The sequence below is a fragment of the Mobula hypostoma genome, chromosome 1, assembly GCF_963921235.1.
Source record: "Mobula hypostoma chromosome 1, sMobHyp1.1, whole genome shotgun sequence".
Classification (NCBI taxonomy): domain Eukaryota; kingdom Metazoa; phylum Chordata; class Chondrichthyes; order Myliobatiformes; family Myliobatidae; genus Mobula; species Mobula hypostoma.
This window is the reverse complement of record NC_086097.1, coordinates 51807500-51828073: the sequence shown is the minus strand read 5'-3', so window position 1 is coordinate 51828073 and position 20574 is coordinate 51807500. Positions and strand designations below refer to the sequence as shown.

Here is a 20574-nt window from a genome sequence, read left to right as displayed (position 1 = left end):
GCAGAGGAGTGGGGATGACTGGAAGAATTGGACCAGCCTATGATTAAATGGTGGAGCAGTCTCAATGGGCCGAATGGCCTACTTCTGCTCCTATATCTTATGATTTTGTAGATCATTTTGTAGAGGTCTTTTTTCACTTTGACACGAGTCTTTTTCTGTTGAACAGTGTCAAAAAAAGACAAATTCTCTGATTCAATGTTGCAAAACAATAAAACATGAAAACATCCAACTTCCAAGGGGGGACGAATAGTTTTTATCGGCTCTGTACCTTGGTTAATGAACCTGATGGTTGAAGGGTCATAACTGTTCCTGAACCTGGTGGGGTGGGATCTGAGGCTCCTGTACCTGCTTACCAGTGGCAGCAGGAAGAAGACAGCATTGCCTAGATGGTGATGGGGTTGCTTTGATGATGGATGTTGCTTTCTTGTGGCAGCACTACTTGTGGATGTGCTCAATAGTGGGAGCATTTTGCCTGTGATGGACTGGGCTGCATCCATTACTTTTTTTTTATAGGTTTTTCCATTCTCGGGCATTGGTGTTTCCAAACCAGGCCATGATGCTTTCCACTGTGGTTCTAGAAAAGTCTGTCAAAGTTTTAAATGATATGTCAAACCTGCACGGTCTTCTAAGAAAGTAGAGGTGCTGTCTTTGGCACTTACATGCTGGTGCCAGGACAGACCTTCTGACATGATAGCACCAAGGAATTTAAAGTTACTGAAAACATTCAACATCTATGAAATGCAAAACTTTAAATTACTGGTATAGAAATATCTATCCCAGTCATATTTGCAATCAAAACCGCACAACTACAGGTGAAAATTGGAGTCACAGACACCAATGTCAATTAAAGTCATATTTATTAAAGGGCAATTTCGTAACTGAAGATACAATATTTAGAGTGTCAAATTCTTATCTTTGTAATGAGAAATTCTTACTGACTTTACATCAAGAATGTTTATCACTGCTACACTCCAGTGCCATCTAGAGAGAGATCTGCACATTGCTCTCACATATTGTTTTTTAAAAAAATTAATACAATGGAACAAGCGCAAACTTACTTTTTAGCAAAAAAAAGATCAGTACTTAGTGAGACAATTTACCTGCACCACGTATAGAACATAGAAATCTACAGTACATTAAAGGTCCTTTGGCCCAGCGTTGTGTCAACCATGTAACCTACTCTAGAAACTGCCTAGAATTTCCTAGCACATAACCCTCTAGTTTTCTAAGCTCCGGGTACCTACTTAAGAGGCTCTTAAAAGGCCTTATTGTTTCTGCTTCCACCACCACCGCCGGCAGTGCATTCCATGCACCACTCCTCTGTGTGGGAAAAGAAAACTTACCCCTGACATCCCCTCGGTACCTATTTCCAAGCATCTTAAAACTATGCCCCTCGTGTTAGCCATTTCAGCCCTGTGAAAAAGCCTCTGGGTATCCACATGATCAATGCCCCTTATAATCTTATACACCTCTATCAGATTACCCTCTCATCCTCTGTTCGCTCCAAGGAGAAAAGGCCAAGTTCACTCAACCTATTCTCATTAAGATACACCCTTCAATCCAGGCAACATCCTTGTAAATATCCTCTGCACTTTATACTTCATTGTCGCCAAACAATTGATACTAGAATGTATAATCATCACAGCAATATTTGATATATTAAATATACTGTCTACAGTATCCACATCCAGAACTGAACAGTACTCCAAGTGGGGTCTGACCAAGGTCTACCTGAGCTCTGGCCCTGTGTCCTGCAAGTTTGGGAAAGTAAACAACATAAATGGCTGCTTTTTCAAGTACTTCGATTAAAGCATATAAAAAAAAGCTTATTCCAGTTTGAAGTGTCGTTTCGGTCTACGGCATGTTGAAATCAAGACCCACCAGAACTAGAAAAACAACATTCCATCTGACCACTTGGGATTTTGCAGACCTCCAGCTTTAATATTGAAGAGTCCTTAAATTCCAATTTGATATGCAGTTGGCATTATTATTTTTCAGTCTCCCAGAATAATGCACTGACAGTTTATTTCTGCATTATTCTTAACCAGTCCCCTCTAGGTTTTCATGTACATGTAAAATATCTTTGTCTCACTCTGCTTCCAGTTGCCTCAGTTTAACAGCCCACAAGCAATTTAAAACTTGTTTTTCCACTTAGCACCTTCATTCTACTACTATTCTGAAATAACAAGACCATAAGATATGGGAGAAGAATTAGGCCATTCCAGTCTGCTCCACCATCTCATCACCGCTGCTCCAATTTTCCTCTCAGCCACAATTTCCTGCTTTCTCACCAAATCCCTTCATGCCCCGACCAATGTAGACATTGTTCATTTGTCTAATGTTCTGTCCTCCATTTCAAGTAACTGCCTAGCTGTACTGTCTTCCAATTCTGACTAAAGTTCTACACTGAATGCATTAGTCCCTCTCGATGAACACTCACTAGTTTGCAGTAAAAAAGCATTCACAGACACAACTCAGGAAGTTAAATACTGAGCAACACACAAGCCACTGGAAGAGCTCAGCAGGTCAAGCAGCATCTGTTGGAGCAAAGACCTGATGCAAGGTTGTGACCAGACATTAACAATTCCTTTACTCCCACAGGATAATGTGCAACCCACTGAGTTTGTTACTACAGATTCCAGCATCCCGTCCCGTCTCCAAATTAAATATTGAATCCATTCTAAAGGTAGAACTCATTTCCCATAGTAAAATTATGTAAATTGTTACTTTCATTAATTACCTCATGTTATTGGAATAAAAAAAAGGCTGCAGAGTTCAATATGGCAGCTATTGCAGTAGCTCATGCAATATCAGCACTTTGAATCACCAACTCACTGACATGTTGTGTTGGGTAAGCAGGTCAATTGTCAGTACCATCCATCAAAAATTGCAACATTTTGAAAACTAATAAGCATCCAATAAGCTAAATGCAATTCAGGTACTTAGTTTATTCTTAGTCTACCATATATGTAATCAGATTTTGAAAATGTCCTGATCCTCTGATAATGCATTTTGCATCTTTCTTTAAAAAGGAATGCTGCTTGCTAGACAAAATAAAGAGCATCTCTGAACTCCATAACTGCATGGCTCCATCATATTTATACCTCATCAAAAGGTCTTAAGTACATCATAGCTTATCATTTAAATTGGATTACAAATTTTGTGCCCATAGATTATCCAGGCCAAAGACGTACTATAACTTGCCCACATCAATTAAATACAAGATCAATTTAATGTTTATATTTTTCCCCGAAGATTTGAAATAAGCAGAACAAAGCAAATTATTGAAAGTGGCTTTATATAAATTATTGACAAAAAGAACAGCTTATCTCAGCATAATACAGTTGGTAAAAGTCAATCTAACATTATCTTTACTGTTAAGCATCTTCAAAAGAAAATGTACAATTTTACAGGAAGGAACTGAAACTATTTACAGATTTTTACTTCAAATTCCCTTTTTAAAACAGCAGTTCACTTGAAGCCCAGTAAGTCTGGATAATTTTCAAACTTAATAGACATTAGAATCTGTTATTCCAACATATCCAAAAAAAAGTCTTGTACCTATTTTTGGCAGTTAAATGTAAATGGATAAGGCAATATACAACCATATAATGTCAGTGCGAAATTACACACATTCATGCAAATATGCATAGTTCAAACAACTGGGAGTGTTTTTTATGCATCAAAAACCTGGTCTACAAAGTAATAACTCACACCAACATGCCAAGTTTTTAATGGTACCGTTGAATGCCTCACAAAACCCAATTCAAATATAACACTTGAAAGCAAATTCAGATATTTCAAGAATAATGTTAACATTGAAAACATTTTTATACACAAATGAACATTATAAATTCATTTCCCTCATTACAAAATAAATCCTCACCATTAAGGGAAAATGCACATCAGCCAAAAATTGCAACAGTTTTAAAACTAATAAATAGCCAAATGAGAAGCTAGATGTAGTTGAGGTACTTTTTTTAACATGAAGCATTAGCACCTGAAGCATTTGGTCTTCAAACATTCATTTCCTTCTGATTAAATGACACAATGGTTTAAAGCAGTTCTCCTGCTACACTCTCAATAAAGTATTTAGTACATAAGCTTCCGTCTCCCAACTTGTGACTATTAATCAGAACTGACTCAGAATACAGTCGAGGTAACACTAATCAACAGGACTGGTGAAGGTCTTGGCCCAAAACGTCAACTGTTTATTCCCCACCATAGGTGTTGCCTGACTTGCCGAGTTCCTCCAGCATTCTGTGTGTTGCTCAAAATTTCCAGAATCTGCAGAATCTCTTGTTTATCGTGATTAGATCAGCTAGTTTTGTTATTACTTTTAGATGCTTAAATCCTTGTAAACAGACGCTTTGGTTGAAATGACACCCAAACATGCTATGCTTAAGCAAGTTCGCGAGATCAAAATTTTGATGCAGGCAAAGACAGGATGAGCAGGAACAAGAAACCTAGGAGAATAAAATTAAAATAAATGCAAAATAACTGGAAACATTGTTATCCATTTTAAATGCAATCTTAAAGAATTTTGAATCCAATTAGTGGCTGATGAGCTAAATTTTTAAAATGTGTTGAGAAATACCTAATCTGAAAGTACTGGCTTTCCAATGAAAATAGAGCAATCCAGATGGGTGACTAAACATAAACAGTACCTTCTACCACATACACTATGACTTTCAAGTGTACTGCAGTAAGTTAGCTGCTATATGCACGTGTACCATTTCCAAGCTAATGTTTTATATTTACTTTGAAAGGTTGGAATTTTCAGAACTTGATCATGGATATTGCCACAGCATTCATTTAATAAATGTGACATTTCAAGTCTTCCATCAAAATAGTACAAAGGACATTTTAATCATATAATTGAAAGTTTGGAAGATGTAAAGGAACATGCAAGGCTCAATATTAAAGCCTTGTAACTTTGCAACAAAGCCCGCAAGAACAAAAGTAAATTTAATACAATACTGCTATCTGCGGCAGGTGACCTTGCACTTCACCGTAGTCTTTTTCCAAAAGTTCATTACCTAACAGTTCAAAGCCTTATGGAAGGACAATAGCTTTAGTCACCTTTTACTTCAATTTGCCCCAGAATCAGGAATCATCAGTTCTGCTACTGTATTCCAATGTACGTTTTCTCACAGTATCCTGTAAATGATCCCCATCTCCTTTCACCATAGCTGTCTCAATTCTTTTACAACTGCCCTTCTTTGCTTCAGAACACAGATCTTCCTCATCTTCATCCTGGAACTGTCCATCCTTTGGCTTGGTTCCTGACATTTTTTCATTGAAACAAAAAAAAAGTTACTCAATCTTCATATAATTAAAAAAAAATCCGTAAACTATTTACTTAGTTCATTGTTAAATATAACATTAAGGATGAGAATGAGTTAATGATCAATAGATACGTTAATTAAAATGTCTGCAAAGGATAGTATAAGTCAGTGTTACTACTCGAAAGGAAGTAGCAATAATGATCTTCAGAGAATGCTGATGGTAGGCAGTTGAGAGCTTTTTCCAATTTAAAAAAATCAATAAGGATTGACTGAGGTCAGGAATGCACAAGAATATGGGGTGATGCAAGGATAGGAGAGCAAAATACTCAAAGGGGAAAAAATAGTTCACACAACTGAAAGTGGAGAGACCATAAGTATCTTAAGCTACTAGGACGAACATGTTAGTCTAAGCAGTTTAAATTATTTGTTAACAATAAGGGACCTCAAATATTATATAATGGACCCGCTATCTACTGGAACTGAAAGATAATCATTTTTTGAAACTAGCTTCTGCTCCTTTTCTTAAGTGTATTTTCAAAAACCCTGTACTTGAAATTCATAGGTACTGCAAACTATTAGAAGAAAATTGGACTCACTTTGAGAACTATGAGGTTGATGTCTATATTTCCGGGATGGTAATACACAGTCTGCCACAAAGACCAGAATCTAAAAAAAATGCAGATATTTTTAATAAATTTAATAAACTCAAAGAATTTTTTTATGTTAAACTTGAATTTTTGAACCATGTTGTTTAGTTTTATTTATAATAAATGCACTTGTATATTTTCAGTCAAAATAGATCTGAGTTGAAACCATTCTACATCATAAATTAACCTACGAAAGCCATCTTTAGATATCTTACCAATCCAAGCACAAGGCCAGAAAACAGAGTCACCAAAGCAAAAATGGTATATGATCCCCAAACAGGTATGCCAATATCTTCTGTGAAATAATTATGACAGTGCTGAAAAATAAACATTTTAAATGCATTTTAAAATATAGCCACATTAAGATAATGAGATCAGTCACTGGAAAAAGTCAATGTCTAGAAATATGAAAAGAAAAACATGGCTTAGAACAAGGAGCATTAATCTTGGGACACAACAGCAGTACTCCAAAAGCCATATAGCTTTAATCACATTTTGTGCTGTTGAAGTCAGATGCCTCATTAGAGGCATCAGGCAATTTCACATGCAAACTATTGTAATTTTTGGGTATCACCAAGCAACCAGCCTAAAAGAACACTGAGATTCTCAAAAGCAATGCACAACTTTTCTAAATGCAGTTCAAAAATCCCCCCAAACTACACACATTTACCCTTTCTATCCAATCAGTCTCTTTCCACCTATTTTATAAGGGTTGGTTAATAAGTAGAATGCAAAGCAGCAATTAAGGTAGTACACTGAGACAGAAAGAGTCATAGTCTAATTACAGGAGAGCAAGTGAACATTAAGGCACAGGTAACTATAATTGCTTTATATTCCCCAGAGAAGTATACGAGTCCTAAATTTTTCAATTATGATTTGGATTTTTAAACAATATGCTCAAGCAATACACAAAGTTGTGCCAATGAGAGAAATGTTATAGGGATATGGATGGACTGAAAAGGGTTGAACTGCATAACAACTTGAAATTTATGGAAATACAAAGTCACGCACTTAGAAAATATCCTGAATTTCCATTGATGAGAGGCCATGAACTATGGATAATGAAACAAAATTAAAGAGCCTAGAAGATAATATGCAGATGCAAAAATGAGAAGATCAATGAAATCTTGCTATTTACCTAGATGACTAATATAATACAAGCATATATGATATAAAATTGCCATAATCTATTCACAGGTAACATAGTAGAAATAAAAACATATATACAACTTGCAAAGTCACCCATCATGTAGCCCTACTGGCCCTCAAGTTTGAAGCATCTGAAGCTGGGAAGTGAACAAACACCCTCATTATCTGCAGCTTCATTTTTGTCTAGTTACCTGTACTAGGCTATCTGCAGTTCCATTTTCCCCAATTATGTAATTAAAGCTTCAACAAATGCAAAAAGAATTAAAGATAGGAACAATAACCCTTACTTCATCCAGTATTACAGTGTAATGGCAGTTCAAATTATAAATTAAACTGAGCTGATATTAAGCTAGAATAAAAAAATTAAGCCCCCAGTACCAACATCAATTTGACCCCTGACTATACACACTAAAATTGCCTAAATATTAAATGTCTTTTAAAGAAGCAAGATGCAAGAATTACACTGTCACAACTCAACTAGTATCAGATAGTAACTCACACGAATCCACATGGAGAGCTGAAATAGTGCCGACATGCCACTCATCCTGCAACAATATTACAACAGGGTCATCAGTAATATTCAATAAGGATTAAAAGTGTCAGCAAATAATTCATGATGTATACTTAAACACATCTGTACTTCATAATTCCAACTAACATTATTTGATCACTTCAACTGAAGTCAACTTTCAAATGGAACAGATTCTGTAAGAAGGCAATTCTTATTGACTTTCATAAACTAACAAATGCATGCTTAGATGAATGAAAGTATGAAATAATTTCAGAGAACCCACAAACCAAGGTTATTTGAAACCAAGGTGAATTTAAAGTCCAAAGATGAGTGCTATTGTTATGCCACATCCTGGCAATTAGAAAACACAACCAACATTTGGGATTGTGTTCTAATTTTGTAAAAGTTGTTCACTATATTGGACTGAAAACAATTTCTCCATATTACTCTGCAGCAATTCTATCCTTGGTGTTCTTGTTAAGTTTACTGAGAACAGTGAATACTGTGTCCATTCCTTCTATACAGAAAGGGATTTTCAACAATATTCCATACACTACCAACCACTTACTTGGAAATGGGTAACAAAATGAAAATCAATACACTAATACTTCTCATTCTACTTTAAATTTCTATGGCATTGTTTCATATCCTGACAAGTTAGTTTCTTTGATAAGCACTTTCAAGCATTTTAACAAACTTATTTCAGAAATGAGCTTGACTATGAACTTACACAGCGTACCACAAAATTAGTTAATCAAAATGAAAGGGGAAAATCAGACAGGTTTTCACAAATTCATTTTTAATAATTTCTGCCTTTTACACCTTAAATATTATTAACTTTAAGGTGACGTTAGGATGCTTCCAGAAGATTTTAAATACTTGAAATTTTATCTATAAATTAACAATTCGTCTTAAGAACCATCAATGGAGTCTACATTCCCCATCATTTAAATTCCTCAAACAAGTAATGTAATTTCAATTTCATAACCAAATTATAATGAACAAAAACCAAGAACTACTTTAAATAACACATTTAAAGAAAAATATACACCTTATTCAAGAAAGGGGATAGAGATAGCTCAGGAAATTATAGAGCAATGAGTCTTACTTCAGTGGTTGTTAAGTTGATGGGTGCCTTACGAGACTGATTGAATTTTTTTGAGAATGTGACTAAACACATTGATGAAGGTAGAGCAGTACATGTAGTGTATATGGATTTCAGCAAGGCATTTGAAAAGGTACCTATGCAAAGCTTTCTGAGAAAGTAAGGAGACATGGGATCCAAGGGGGCATTGCTTTGTGGATCCAGAACTGGCTTGCCCACAGAAGGCAAAGAGTGGCTGTAGACGGGTCATATTCTGCATGGAGATCCGTGACCAGTGTTGTGCCTCAGGGATCTGTTCTGGGACCCCTTCTCTTCGTGATTTTTATAAATGACCTGGATGAAGAAGTGGAGGGATAGGTTAGTAAATTTGTTGATGAAACAAAGGTTAGGGGTGTTGTGGATAGTATGGAGGACTCTCCGAGGTTACAGCAGGACATTGATAGGATCCAAAACTGGGCTGAGAAGTGGCAGATGGAGCTCAACCCAGATAAGTGTGAGATGACACACATCAAAGTTGCTGGTGAACGCAGCAGGCCAGGCAGTATCTCTAGGAAGAGGTACAGTCGACATTTCGGGCCGAGACCCTTCGTCCTGACTGTACCTCTTCCTAGAGATGCTGCCTGGCCTGCTGCGTTCACCAGCAACTTTGATGTGTGTTGCTTGAATTTCCAGCATCTGCAGATTTCCTCGTTTAAGTGTGAGGTGGTTCATTTTGGTAGGTCAAATATGATGGCAGAATATAGTATTAATGGTAAGACTCTTGACAGCGTGAAGGATCAGAGGGATCTTGGGGTCTGAGTCCATAGGACAGTCAAAGCTACTGCGCAGGTTGACTCTGTGGTTAAGGTGGCATACGGTGCACTGGCCTTCATCAATCATGGGATTGAGTTCAAGAGCTGAGAGGTAACATTACAGCTATATAGGACCTTGGTCAGACCCCACATGTAGTACTGCGCACAGTTCTGGTCACCTCACTACAGGAAGGATGTGGAAGCTATAGAAAGGGTGCAGAGGAGACTTTAAAGGATGTTGCCTGGATTGGGAGCATGCCTTATGAGAATAGGTTAAGTGAACTCAGCCTTTCCTCCTTGGAGCGGCGGAGGATGAGAGGCGACCTGACAGAGGGGTATAAGATGATGAGAGGCATTGATCGTGTGGATAGTAGATATTTTTCCCAGGGCTAAAATAGCTAACATGAGAGGGCACAGTTTTAAGGTGCTTGGAAGTAGGTACAAAGGAAATGTCAGGGGCAAGTGTTTTTTTTTAAAAAAAAAACGCAGAGTGGTGAGTGTGTGGAATGGGCTGCCAGTGACGTTGGAGGAGGCAGATATGATAGCGTCTTTTAAGAGGCTCCTGGATAGGCAAATGGAGCTTAGAAAAATAGAGGGCTATGGGTAACCCTAGATAATTTCTAAAGTAAGCACATGTTCAGCACAGCATTGTGGGCCAAAGGACCTGTATTGTGCTGTAGGTTTTCTATGTTTCTATGTTTAACTACTGTTAAAAAAACAAATGTGCTGGAATTGTTCATAAACTTACAAAAAGGAGGAAGGCTGTAACCAAGAGTACATTGGTTCTATGGCTTCCCACTTCTTTCCATCTATGAAGTCAATGAAATCATTCTTCATTCTAGGCCCTTGATACTTTCTAAATTCTCCATCCTTACAACTGGGGGAAAAAAAATTCAATACCACAAGTGATTTTCATGCTTTCACAATCACAAATTACAAATATCACTTAAATAAGCGGCAACATAGAAGCTTCCAATGCTTTACTTGTCTTCAAAACATAATGTATATTATGCAAAAAGCAAGAGAGGTAAAATAAATTGCACTTTAGCTTGCTTATCAATGTACAGATTTAGAGGAAAGAAAGGAAGAATGAAATAATTGATTAAAGCTGGGCACACATGTAAAATGAAAAATATCTGAAGTTATAATAATACAGCAACCAGGCTAATTTTTTTAATGAAAAATGGTTAAAATGACTAATGATTCAGATCATAGCAGCATCTAGTTATCTAAGGAAACTTACAGAAGATCCTGTAAGGACACTGTTGCCTTAAATTATAAAATAATCTTGGTGAGAAAAATAAATGAGTTTTCATCATTTTCATTTTGTTTACTGCAGATTAACACTTGTTTGGAATAAGTTATTAAGTTCTTCTGACCACAAATTTAAATCACAACTTAACTGACTCAAGTTGACAACTACTGGAATCAATTGCTTTAATAATGTTTCTCTCTCTTTTTTTACATAATCAGGCCATCAAGTAACTTTGCACCTTTCAAAAACTCCAGGAATCACCCGAGACAATTCAGTCCAGTTGAATAATAATCTGCAATTTGCCGATTGTCAAGGTTTACAGCAGATGCAATCTCACTGGCTCTCCACTCGGCCTTGGATCACCTGGACAATAGCAACAACTACACAAAGGCTGCTGTTTACTGATTACAGCAGTGTTCAACACCATCATACCCTCAGTACTAATCAACAGGCTCTAAATCCTGGGCCCTTGTATCTAAATGGTGGGCTCTGCAACTGAATCCTTGACTTCCTCACCAGGAGACCACAGTCAGTGTGGGTCGGAAATAACATCCTCTCCGTGCCGACAATCAACAAAGGCGCACCTCCAGATGTGTGCTCTACTATCTCTATAACTACAACCGGGTGGCTAGGGATAGCTCAAACCGCATTTATAAATTTGCTGACAACACAACTATTGCTGGCAGAATTTCAGATAGTGATGAGGAAGCATATAAGAGTGATATAGATTAGCTGATTGAGTAGTGTCACAGCAACAACCTTGTACTGAAAGTCAGTAAGACCAAGGAATTGATTGTGGACTTCAGGAAGGGGAAGTCGAAAGAACACACATCAGCCCTCATCGAGGGATCAGCAGTGGAAAGGGCGAGCAGTTTCAAGTTTCTGGGTGTCAACTCTGAGGATCTACCCTGGGCCCAACATACTGATCCAATTACAAAGGCGCCACAACAGCGGCTACATTTCATTAGGAGTCTGAGGAGAATTGGTATGTCAAAGTCACTCAGATTTCTTCAGGTGTACCGCAGAGAGCATTCTAACTGGTTGCATCACTGCCTGGTATGGAGGGGCTGCTGTAGGAGATCGGAAAACGCTGCTAAGAGTTGCAAACTCAGCCAGCTTCATCTGCTAGTCTCCCCATCAGAGGACACTTCTAAGAGACGTTGCCTCTAAAAGGCAGTATCCATCATTAAGGACTCCCCATCACGCAGGTCATACCCTTTTCTTATTGCTACCATCAAGGAGGTGGCACAGGAGCTGAAGACACACTCAACATTTCAGGAGCAGCTTCTTCCCCTCCACCATCAGATTTCTGAATAGACAATGAACACATGTACACTACCTCACTGTTTTTTCTTCTTATGGTCTCTTTTTGCAATTCTTATTTATATCCACACCAGTTCTACCTCTCCCTCTCTCTCTAGACAACTTTTTGGAGCTTCTGTTGGCTTTTCTGCATCTCCGGGTTGTTGTCATTTTTTTTTAAAACAGGGTGGGGTTACTAGCCCTATGCCCAACTCTCCTCCTTTCACAGCCGGGCTTGGAACTGGTATACCTCAAGATGACCCCGAATTCAGTGTTCAGCTTACATGTTCCCCATGCCTGACTTCTTCCTTTTACGTAGGATTAACTGAGCCTTACAAAAATAAACAACATGGGACTGCACAATGTCTGCACAGAATATACATTCTAACCTAACTTTATTACCTCATTGTGAATTAGCAAACTATCAGTTTAAAAACCAAGTTAATATATCTGAATGGCACAAGTATTATGATGTAATTGCTATCCAAGTCCTAGTATTGTTAAATTACTAGACACATATTACATGAAAAAGAACAGGATACCAATATTAGAATAAGACACCACAGTCCTGCATAAACACTATTAATTTCAACTGATTTGATATTGTATCCAAAAGCATAGTCATCTCTTCATGAATATATGGTGGCCGAGGCATTTGACTCATTTGGACACAATTTTGGACAGGAAGGAAGAAATTACTGCTGAAGGCGTTTAAGTGCTATACAAGAATAGGAAGAAATACTTCCAGATTTTCTAACTGCAGATTCAATATATCAAAATGCATAAAAATTACATGGAAAAATGTTTAAAAATGCACAAGCAAATAAGAAAACTTTAAAATGTACTTACTGGTATATTGTGGGAAGAGCTGTAATAATGAAGCGACCACTCAGACCTGTTTGAAAAAGGATACTTGTCACAACAAAAATGCAAATCATTGAAAAATCAAAATTATGCAGTTTGATTTTTGGGAATACACTAAACACCATCTATAGAAATAGTATTGCCATCTTTTAACACACACTTTCCACGAGTTGCCAATGCTAATAGTTCTCTTACCCCTCCCCCAAAGAGGAAGTCATAGGTTCCCTCTCAAACTTAAGCCATTGAGACAGTCAACACAAAAACACACCCTCCAGTCCACCAGTTACATACATCCGTTGTTGAAAAATTTAGCTCACAGTCCTATAACTCTGCCCGGAACCTACTTCCACACTGGGAGCAATTTTACAATGGTCAATTAACCTACAAAACCACTTATTTTTAAGGTGCACACATAAAAGTTGCTGGTGAACACAGCAGGCCAGGCAGCATCTCTAGGAAGAGGTACAGTCGACATTTCAGGCCGAGACCCTTCGTAAGGACTAACTGAGGAAGAGTGAGGAACAACATCTTATATTCCGTCTGGGTAGCCTCCAACCTGATGGCATGAACATCGACTTCTCTAACTTCCGCTAATGCCCCACCTCCCCCTCGTACCCCACCTGTTACTTATTTTTATACACACATTCTTTCTCTCACTCTCCTTTTTCTCCCTCTGTCCCTCTGAATATACCCCTTGCCCATCCTCAGGGTCCCCCCCCCCGACCCTTGTCTTTCTTCCCGGACCTCCTGTCCCATGATCCACTCGTATCCCTTTTGCCTATCACCTGTCCAGCTCTTGGCTCCATCTCTCCCCCTCCTGTCTTCTCCTATCATTTTGTATCTCCCCCTCCCCCTCCACCTTTCAAATCCCTTACTCACTCTTCCTTCAGTTAGTCCTGACGAAGGGTCTCGGCCTGAAACGTCAACTGCACCTCTTCCTAGAGATGCTGCCTGGCCTGCTGCGTTCACCAGCAACTTTTATGTGTGTTGCTTGAATTTGCAGCATCTGCAGAATTCCTGTTGTTGTTTGCGTTATTTTTAAGGTGCTCCAGGTTCTTCTCATAGCACAAGGAAAACCATACATCACAGGGAAAGCACACAATGATGACGCAGTTGGTGCTGTGCACATGGACTTTGTCTTGTTACATACACCTGTTAGGGTGCATTCTCCAGTTACCTTATAAGGTAACTGTAGCCTTCAGCCAGGAGCAGGTGTCATCAGGTGGTTCCCAACCTTCACCGAGTGTTTCGACCCTTAACCACGACACTCTCCAGTTGGTGGGCCGGCAGTGGTGGCCAAATCACTGCCCATCTGCTTCTGGCTTCCAGCTTCCCTCCTCTCGTCTACTCCAAATCCAACAAGAGGCTCGTTCTGCCTCTTCCCCCATCCTACGAACTGCTTGTTTTTTGCTCCCAGGCCAAATTATGCTTGATGCATCTGCCATCAAAACTGAAACCTCCAGAATAAAAAAAGGTCATTGACAACAATATTACGGAATTGGCTTTGACAGAAGATTGGCTTGAGTGAACGGGACAAAGAAAAAAAGTGACATGCATTTATCAAGGCTCTTCATCAAGGGTTCACGAATTACAAATTTTCTTCATTTTTTTTCTGCATAGAAGGTACACAATTTCAAAATAGGCTGGTAGCACAGAACATTAAGGATGATGACTTCAATAAAACAGCAGATAAGGAGTAGATGAAGTTTAATGTAGTGAAATGCAAAGTGATAATATAGTAGTAGGAAAAACAAGGGATACATCTGAAGTGGAAGAAGTGGAGATGTGACTGTCTATACACAATCATTGATGAGGTAGGACAATTGAGAAGGGCTTTATTAATAGATGTAGAGCTGGAAAAAATAAGAAAATCAATCCATAAAATGTTGGTTCAACTATAATTGCAGCATTATGTCCAAATCTGCTGCACACTTTAAAGTAGAAGACTCAATACCTTGAGAAGAACAAGTGGTTGTAAGACAAACAACTCAATATTCTGGGATTCCATTGCTTTAGACAGTGCGGGAGAGATTAAAGGCGAATGGGTGGCACTACTAGTCAGGGGAGATGTCAGGGCAACACTCAGGACAGACTGGAAAACTGGTCTAGTGAGGCTTTATGGCTGGAATTGAGGAATAAGAAAGGTATGACCACATTAATGGTTATATTACAGGCCAACCAACAGTCCGAGGGATTTAGAAAAACAAATCTGTAAAGAGGTTGCGAAGTATTGCAAAAAATGCAAGGTTGATATAGTAGGTGATTTTAACTAGTCAAAAAAGCTTATTTTACAATTTAACTCCCATGTCGTTCACACCGACTGCGCATTATAACAGCCGTTCGGCAGTGCTTGCGCAGTACCAAGCAGAAGCTTTCCACATATTGACTGGGATTTCCATACTGTAAAACAGTTTTACTGTAAGATAGAGTTTGTCAGTGTGTTGAGGAAAGTTCTCTTAATCAGTACACAGAAGTCCCAATGAGAGCATCCAATACTTGATCTGCTATTGGGAATTTGGCAGGTCAGACGACAGAAGTTTGTGTTGGGGAACACTCTGCATCCAATGAACATGAAGTTATTAGTTTCAAAGTAAATATGCAAAAAGATAGCTCTGGTCTGCAGGCTGAGAGTCTAAATTGGAGAAAAGCCAACTTTCATGGTATCAGAAAGAATCCGGCAAGCATGGACTGGGAGAGGCTGCTTTCTGACAAAGGTGTACTTGCTATGTGGAAGGCATCAAAACTGAGATTTTGAGAGTACAAAGCCTGTATGTGCCCGTCAGAATAAATGGTAAAGATAATAGGTTTAGGGAACTTTGGTCCTCTGGAAGATCAGAATGGTAATGTATGCATGGTGTCAAAATAGACGGAGGAGATCTGAAACGGATTTTTTAAATCAGTATTTACTCGGGAGACAGACAGAGTCTATAGAAGTGAGGCAAAGCAGCAACAAAGTAATGGACCCTATGCAGATTACAGAGAAGGAGGTGCTTGCAGTCTTAAGGGTGAATCAAATCATTAGGGCCTGACAAGGTGTTCCCTTGGATCCTGCAGGAGGCAAGTGCAGAAATTGCAGGGGCCCTAGCAGAGATATTTAAATCATCCTTAGCGACAGGTGAGGTACCAGAGGATTGAAGGATAGCTAATGTTGTTCTGCTGTTTAAGAAAGGCTCTAAAAACAAAGCAGAGAAAATCTGCAAAAGCTGGAAATCCAAGCAACACACACAAAGTGCTGGAGGAATTCAGAAGGCCAGGCAGCATCTATGGAAAAAGTACAGTCGACGTTTTGGGCCGAGACCCTTAATCAAAACTGGGATAGAAAAGGTTAAGGAGTCAGAGTAAGAACATGGCGGGGGGGGGCAGGAAGGAAGAACCACAAAGTGATAGGTGACACCGGGAAGGGTGGGGGGGGGGTGGTGGATGGGAGTAAAGAGCTGGTAAGTTGATTGGTGAAAGAGATACAGGGCTAGAGAAGGGAAAATCTGATAGGAGAGGACAGGAGTTCATGGAAGAAAGAAAAGTGGGAGCACCAAAGGGAGATAATAAGGAGAGGGAGGGAAATGGGAATAGGGAATGATGGGGGGGGGGGGGTTGGAAGGGATGGCGGCAGCATTACCTGAAGTTCAAGAAATCAATGTTCATGCCATCAGGGTGGAGGCTACCCAGACAGAATACAAGATGTTACTCCTCCAACCCGAGTGTGGCCTAATCATGGCAGCGGAGGAGGCCATGGACAGACATGTCGGAATGGGAATGGGAAGTAGAATTGAAGTGGGTGGCCACCAAGAGATCCCGGCGGACAGGGCGTAGATGCTCAGCAAAGTGGTTTCTAATCTATGCTGGAGCACTGGATACAGTAGATCAGGGGTCCCCAACCTTTTTTGTACCGCGCACCGGTTTAATATTGACAATATTCTCGCAGACCAGCCGACCCGGGGGGGGGGGGGGGGTTCGAGTAGGGTTAAACTCACCTCAACATGTCTTTTACAGTTAGGGTTGCCAACTTTCTCACTCCCAAATAAGGGACAAAAGTAGCAGTCAAACCCCAGGACACTTTACCCCAGAAAGACTACCATGACCACGAAGCCTTGTGCAGGCACCTGTGTGCACATAAGCGCACATGCCAATTTTTCCCCCTACAAACAGCCTTTGCCTTCATCTTCCCGACTAGACTGTACATACATTATTTGTACTTTATATAGGCTGTGTATTTATCATATCATTCCTGCTTTTACTATATGTTAGTGTTATTTATTTTCGGTTTTATGTGTTATTTGGTATGATGTGGTAGATTACTTTTTGGGTCTGGGAACGCTCAAAAATTTTTCCCATGTAAATTATGGTAATTGCTTCTTCGCTTTACGCCATTTTGGCACAAAAGGTTTCATAGGAATGCTCTACCTTAGTGGGGGAAATACCAGAAAAACCAATTTAGCCCAATATACGGGATGTCCCAGCAAATACGGGACAGCTGGCAACTCTATGTTCAAGTTCAACAGTGCGTGACAGGGAATGAGGAAAGGTGCAGCTGACTCATATCGTTTCTTCGCGGCCCGGTAGCACATGCTTTGCAGCCCGGTGGTTGGAGACCGCTGCAGTAGATGACCCCTACAGACTCACAGGTGAAGTGTCGCCTCACCTGGAAAGATTGTTTGGGGTCCTGAATGGTAGTGAGGAAGGAGGTACAGGGGCAGGTGTAGCACTTGTTCTGCTTGCCAGGATTAGTTCCAGGAGGAAAATCAGTGGAGAGGGACGAAAGGACAAGGGCGTCACATATGGAGCAATCCCTGCGGAAAGCAGAAAGTGGGGAGGGGGAGTGGGGAGGGATAGACGTGCTTGGTGGTGGGACCCCACTGGAGATGGTGGAAGTTCTGGAGAATTATGTGTTGGACGCGGAGACTGGTGGGGTGATAGATGAGGACAAGAGAAACTCTATCCCTTGTGGATGAGGGCAGACATGCACAAAATGGAAGAGATGCGATTGAGGGCAGGTTTGATGGTGGAAGAAGGGAAGCCCCTTTCTTTGAAGGAGAACATCTCCTTTGTTCTCAAATGAAACAGATGCAGCAGAGACAGAGGAATTGAGAGAAGGGGACAGTGTTTTTACAAGTAACAGGGTGGGAAGAGGTATAGTCCAGGTAGCTGTGGGAATCAGTGGGTTTATAATAGACATCAGTAGATACACTTCTCCAGAGAGAGACAGAGAGATCAAGAAAGGAGAGGGAGGTGGCAGAAATGGACCAGGTAAATTTGAGGGCAGAGTTGAAGTTGGAAGCAAAATTGATGAAGTCAACAAGCTCCGCATGCTGCAGGAAGCAGCCCCAAAGCAGTCATCGATGCAGCGTAGGAAAAGTTAGGGAGCAATACCACTGTACACTCGGAACACAGACTGTTCCACAAAGCCAACAAACTGGCAGGCACAGCTATGACCCATGCGAATGCCCATGGCTACACCTTTTGTTTGAAGGAAGTGAGAGGAGCCAAATGTGAAGTTATTAAGAGTGAGGACAAGTTCCTCCAGACAGAGGTGGGTGGAGGTGGAGGGGAACTGGTTGGATCTGGAGTCCAGAAAGAAATGGAGAGCTTTGAGGCCTTCCTGGTGGGGGATGGAAGTATATAGGAAATAAGATGATCGGGGCCAGGGAACTTAAAAACATTGAAAAGATCAAGAACATGTGAAGTGTAACTGATGTAGGTAGGAAGGGACTGGACCAGGGGGATAGAACTGAGTTGAGGTATGCAGATACAAGTTCAGTGGGGCAGGAACAGGAACAAGCAGTTATAATGGGTCTACGTGGACAGGCAGGTTTGTGGATTGCACATGCAAGCTCAATGGGGCAGGAAATTATAGGCCAGTGAGCCTGATCTCAGTAATGGGAAGATTGTTGGAAGGTATTCTAAGGGACCAGATATGAGTATTTAGATAAAACATGGATAGTCAGCATGGCCTTGCATGTGCTAGGTCGTGTTTAACCAATCTTATGGAATTTTCCCAAGGAAGGCACCAAGAAAGTTAATGAAGGCAAGGCAGTTGATGTTGTCTACATGGACTTTAGCAAGGCATTCGACAAGGTCCTACACGGGAGATTGGTCAAGAAGGTTCTTTTGCTTGGCATTCAAAATGAGGTAGTAAATTGGATTAGACATCAGCTTTGTGGGAAAGCCAGAGTGGTGTTAGATGGTCCATTGTTATTTGTCATCCATATCAATGATCAGGGTGATAATGCAGCTAACTCGATCAGTAAATTAGCAGATGACACCAAGATTGGAGGTGACACCGAGGAAGACAATCATGGCTTGCAGCGCGATCTGGACCAGCCAGATAAATGGCTCAATTGCAACATTTTAAGTTTGGATAGATACATGGATGGTAGGAGTATGGAGGGCTATAGTCCTGGTACAGGTCGATGGGAGTAAATAGTTTAAGTGGTTCAACATGGACTACATGTTTCTGTACTGTATTTTCTATGACTCAATGAATAGTAACTCACAGCAGGTACACTAATATACCAAACCTTGCAACATATAGAAACAAACATTTACACTCCCCAAATAAAATGCAGTCTAACACTTCAACAGCTACATCTCCCAAATACCATTCTTTATAAGCTTTTTTTTCTGCTCTCAAGAATAGAAAAACAGCTTTCCCAAACGATTTAATCTTTACTATAAAGATACTTTATTTCCCTCATCAGCAAAAAAAAACTGCAAGTAATCAAAGAAAATACCTGGCTGCTCAGTTACATCCACTTTGGCAACGTTCACACCCAGATCATCACTCCACGCTGCAAACTCATTCCACTCTGACTGAAGTTGTTGACAGGCAGGACACCAGGGGGCATAACTAGAGATTAAACAAGGCACCGATTAACACACACGGCTATCATTAGCTCATTCTTTTGTTGTATGTATTTTACGAGTTTTATTTCAGAAATGTTACTGAACAATTCAAATATTACAATTTACCAAAAGTAGGTCTAAACGCTGCAGTGATAAGAGTCTCCCAGTTCTAGGAGACGCCTGCCTCGGACCTGCCCTTCTAACTGCACTGACTCTGCGCCGCCAGTCACTAGTTCTAGCCCCGATCCTGACATACAACATTCACGTGTTTATATCTCCCGGGATTCGACAGTCTTGCTTCCCCACATCCTGTGATAAATTACAGGCGGGGCCAGGGCCAGGGCCGTGTGCCTGCCCTGAATCGCCACGGCCATTCAGCGCGGGTAACAGTATCTTGATACCTACAACTCCACCATCCATTCGCCCTCGAGAATCTCCTTCCAGTTGTGGTCAGTAATGACCTTGACCAAATTCCTCTCGGCCTGTAGAAGTGGCACCAACCATAAGATCAACAGCGCAAACGCGAGTGCCGGCCGCCCAAAGGGCCCAACTGCAACCACCGCCATTTTCCTCAAAACGTGTGCTGCGCATGTCAATGACGCAATCGCGAACTACCTCAATACAAATACGGCAGGGGAGGGAGAAGCTCGTCAGTGATTGGACAGAGGGAAGTCAGAGCAGTGGGGATTGGACAAAGGAAATAAGGCAGTGGGGATTGGACAGAGTGGAAATCAGTCAGTGGGGATTGGACAGAAAGGAAATCAGTCAGTGGGGATTGGACAGGGAGGAAATCAGGGCAGTGGGGATTGGACGGACTGAACA

The 20574-nt window shown here is 40.4% G+C and overlaps 1 protein-coding gene across 1 annotated transcript; it reads right to left on the bottom strand.

Annotated features, from left to right (window-relative positions):
- Positions 1-866: 866 nt before the first annotated feature.
- On the bottom strand, positions 867-20327 carry tmx1 (thioredoxin-related transmembrane protein 1). The gene is made up of 9 exons (XM_063048715.1): positions 20158-20327; positions 19641-19756; positions 12898-12943; positions 10240-10368; positions 7584-7629; positions 6151-6252; positions 5885-5954; positions 5083-5285; positions 867-4466 (listed from the first exon to the last, which is right to left on the bottom strand). Exons 1-8 carry the CDS (start codon positions 20316-20318, stop codon positions 5107-5109), a joined length of 849 nt encoding a protein of 282 aa, XP_062904785.1. The 5' UTR covers positions 20319-20327; the 3' UTR covers positions 867-4466; positions 5083-5106.
- Positions 20328-20574: the final 247 nt, after the last annotated feature.

Coding starts and splice junctions, on each gene's coding strand:
- tmx1 (XM_063048715.1), bottom strand. CDS start 20,318: ATGGCGGTGGTTGCAGTTGGGCCCTTTGGGCGGCCGGCACTCGCGTTT. Junction 6,253..7,583: donor AGCTCTCCATGTGGATTCGT/GTGAGTTACTAT, acceptor TTTATTTTTCAG/CACTGTCATAATTATTTCAC. Junction 5,955..6,150: donor CTGGCCTTGTGCTTGGATTG/GTAAGATATCTA, acceptor CATTTTTTTTAG/ATTCTGGTCTTTGTGGCAGA.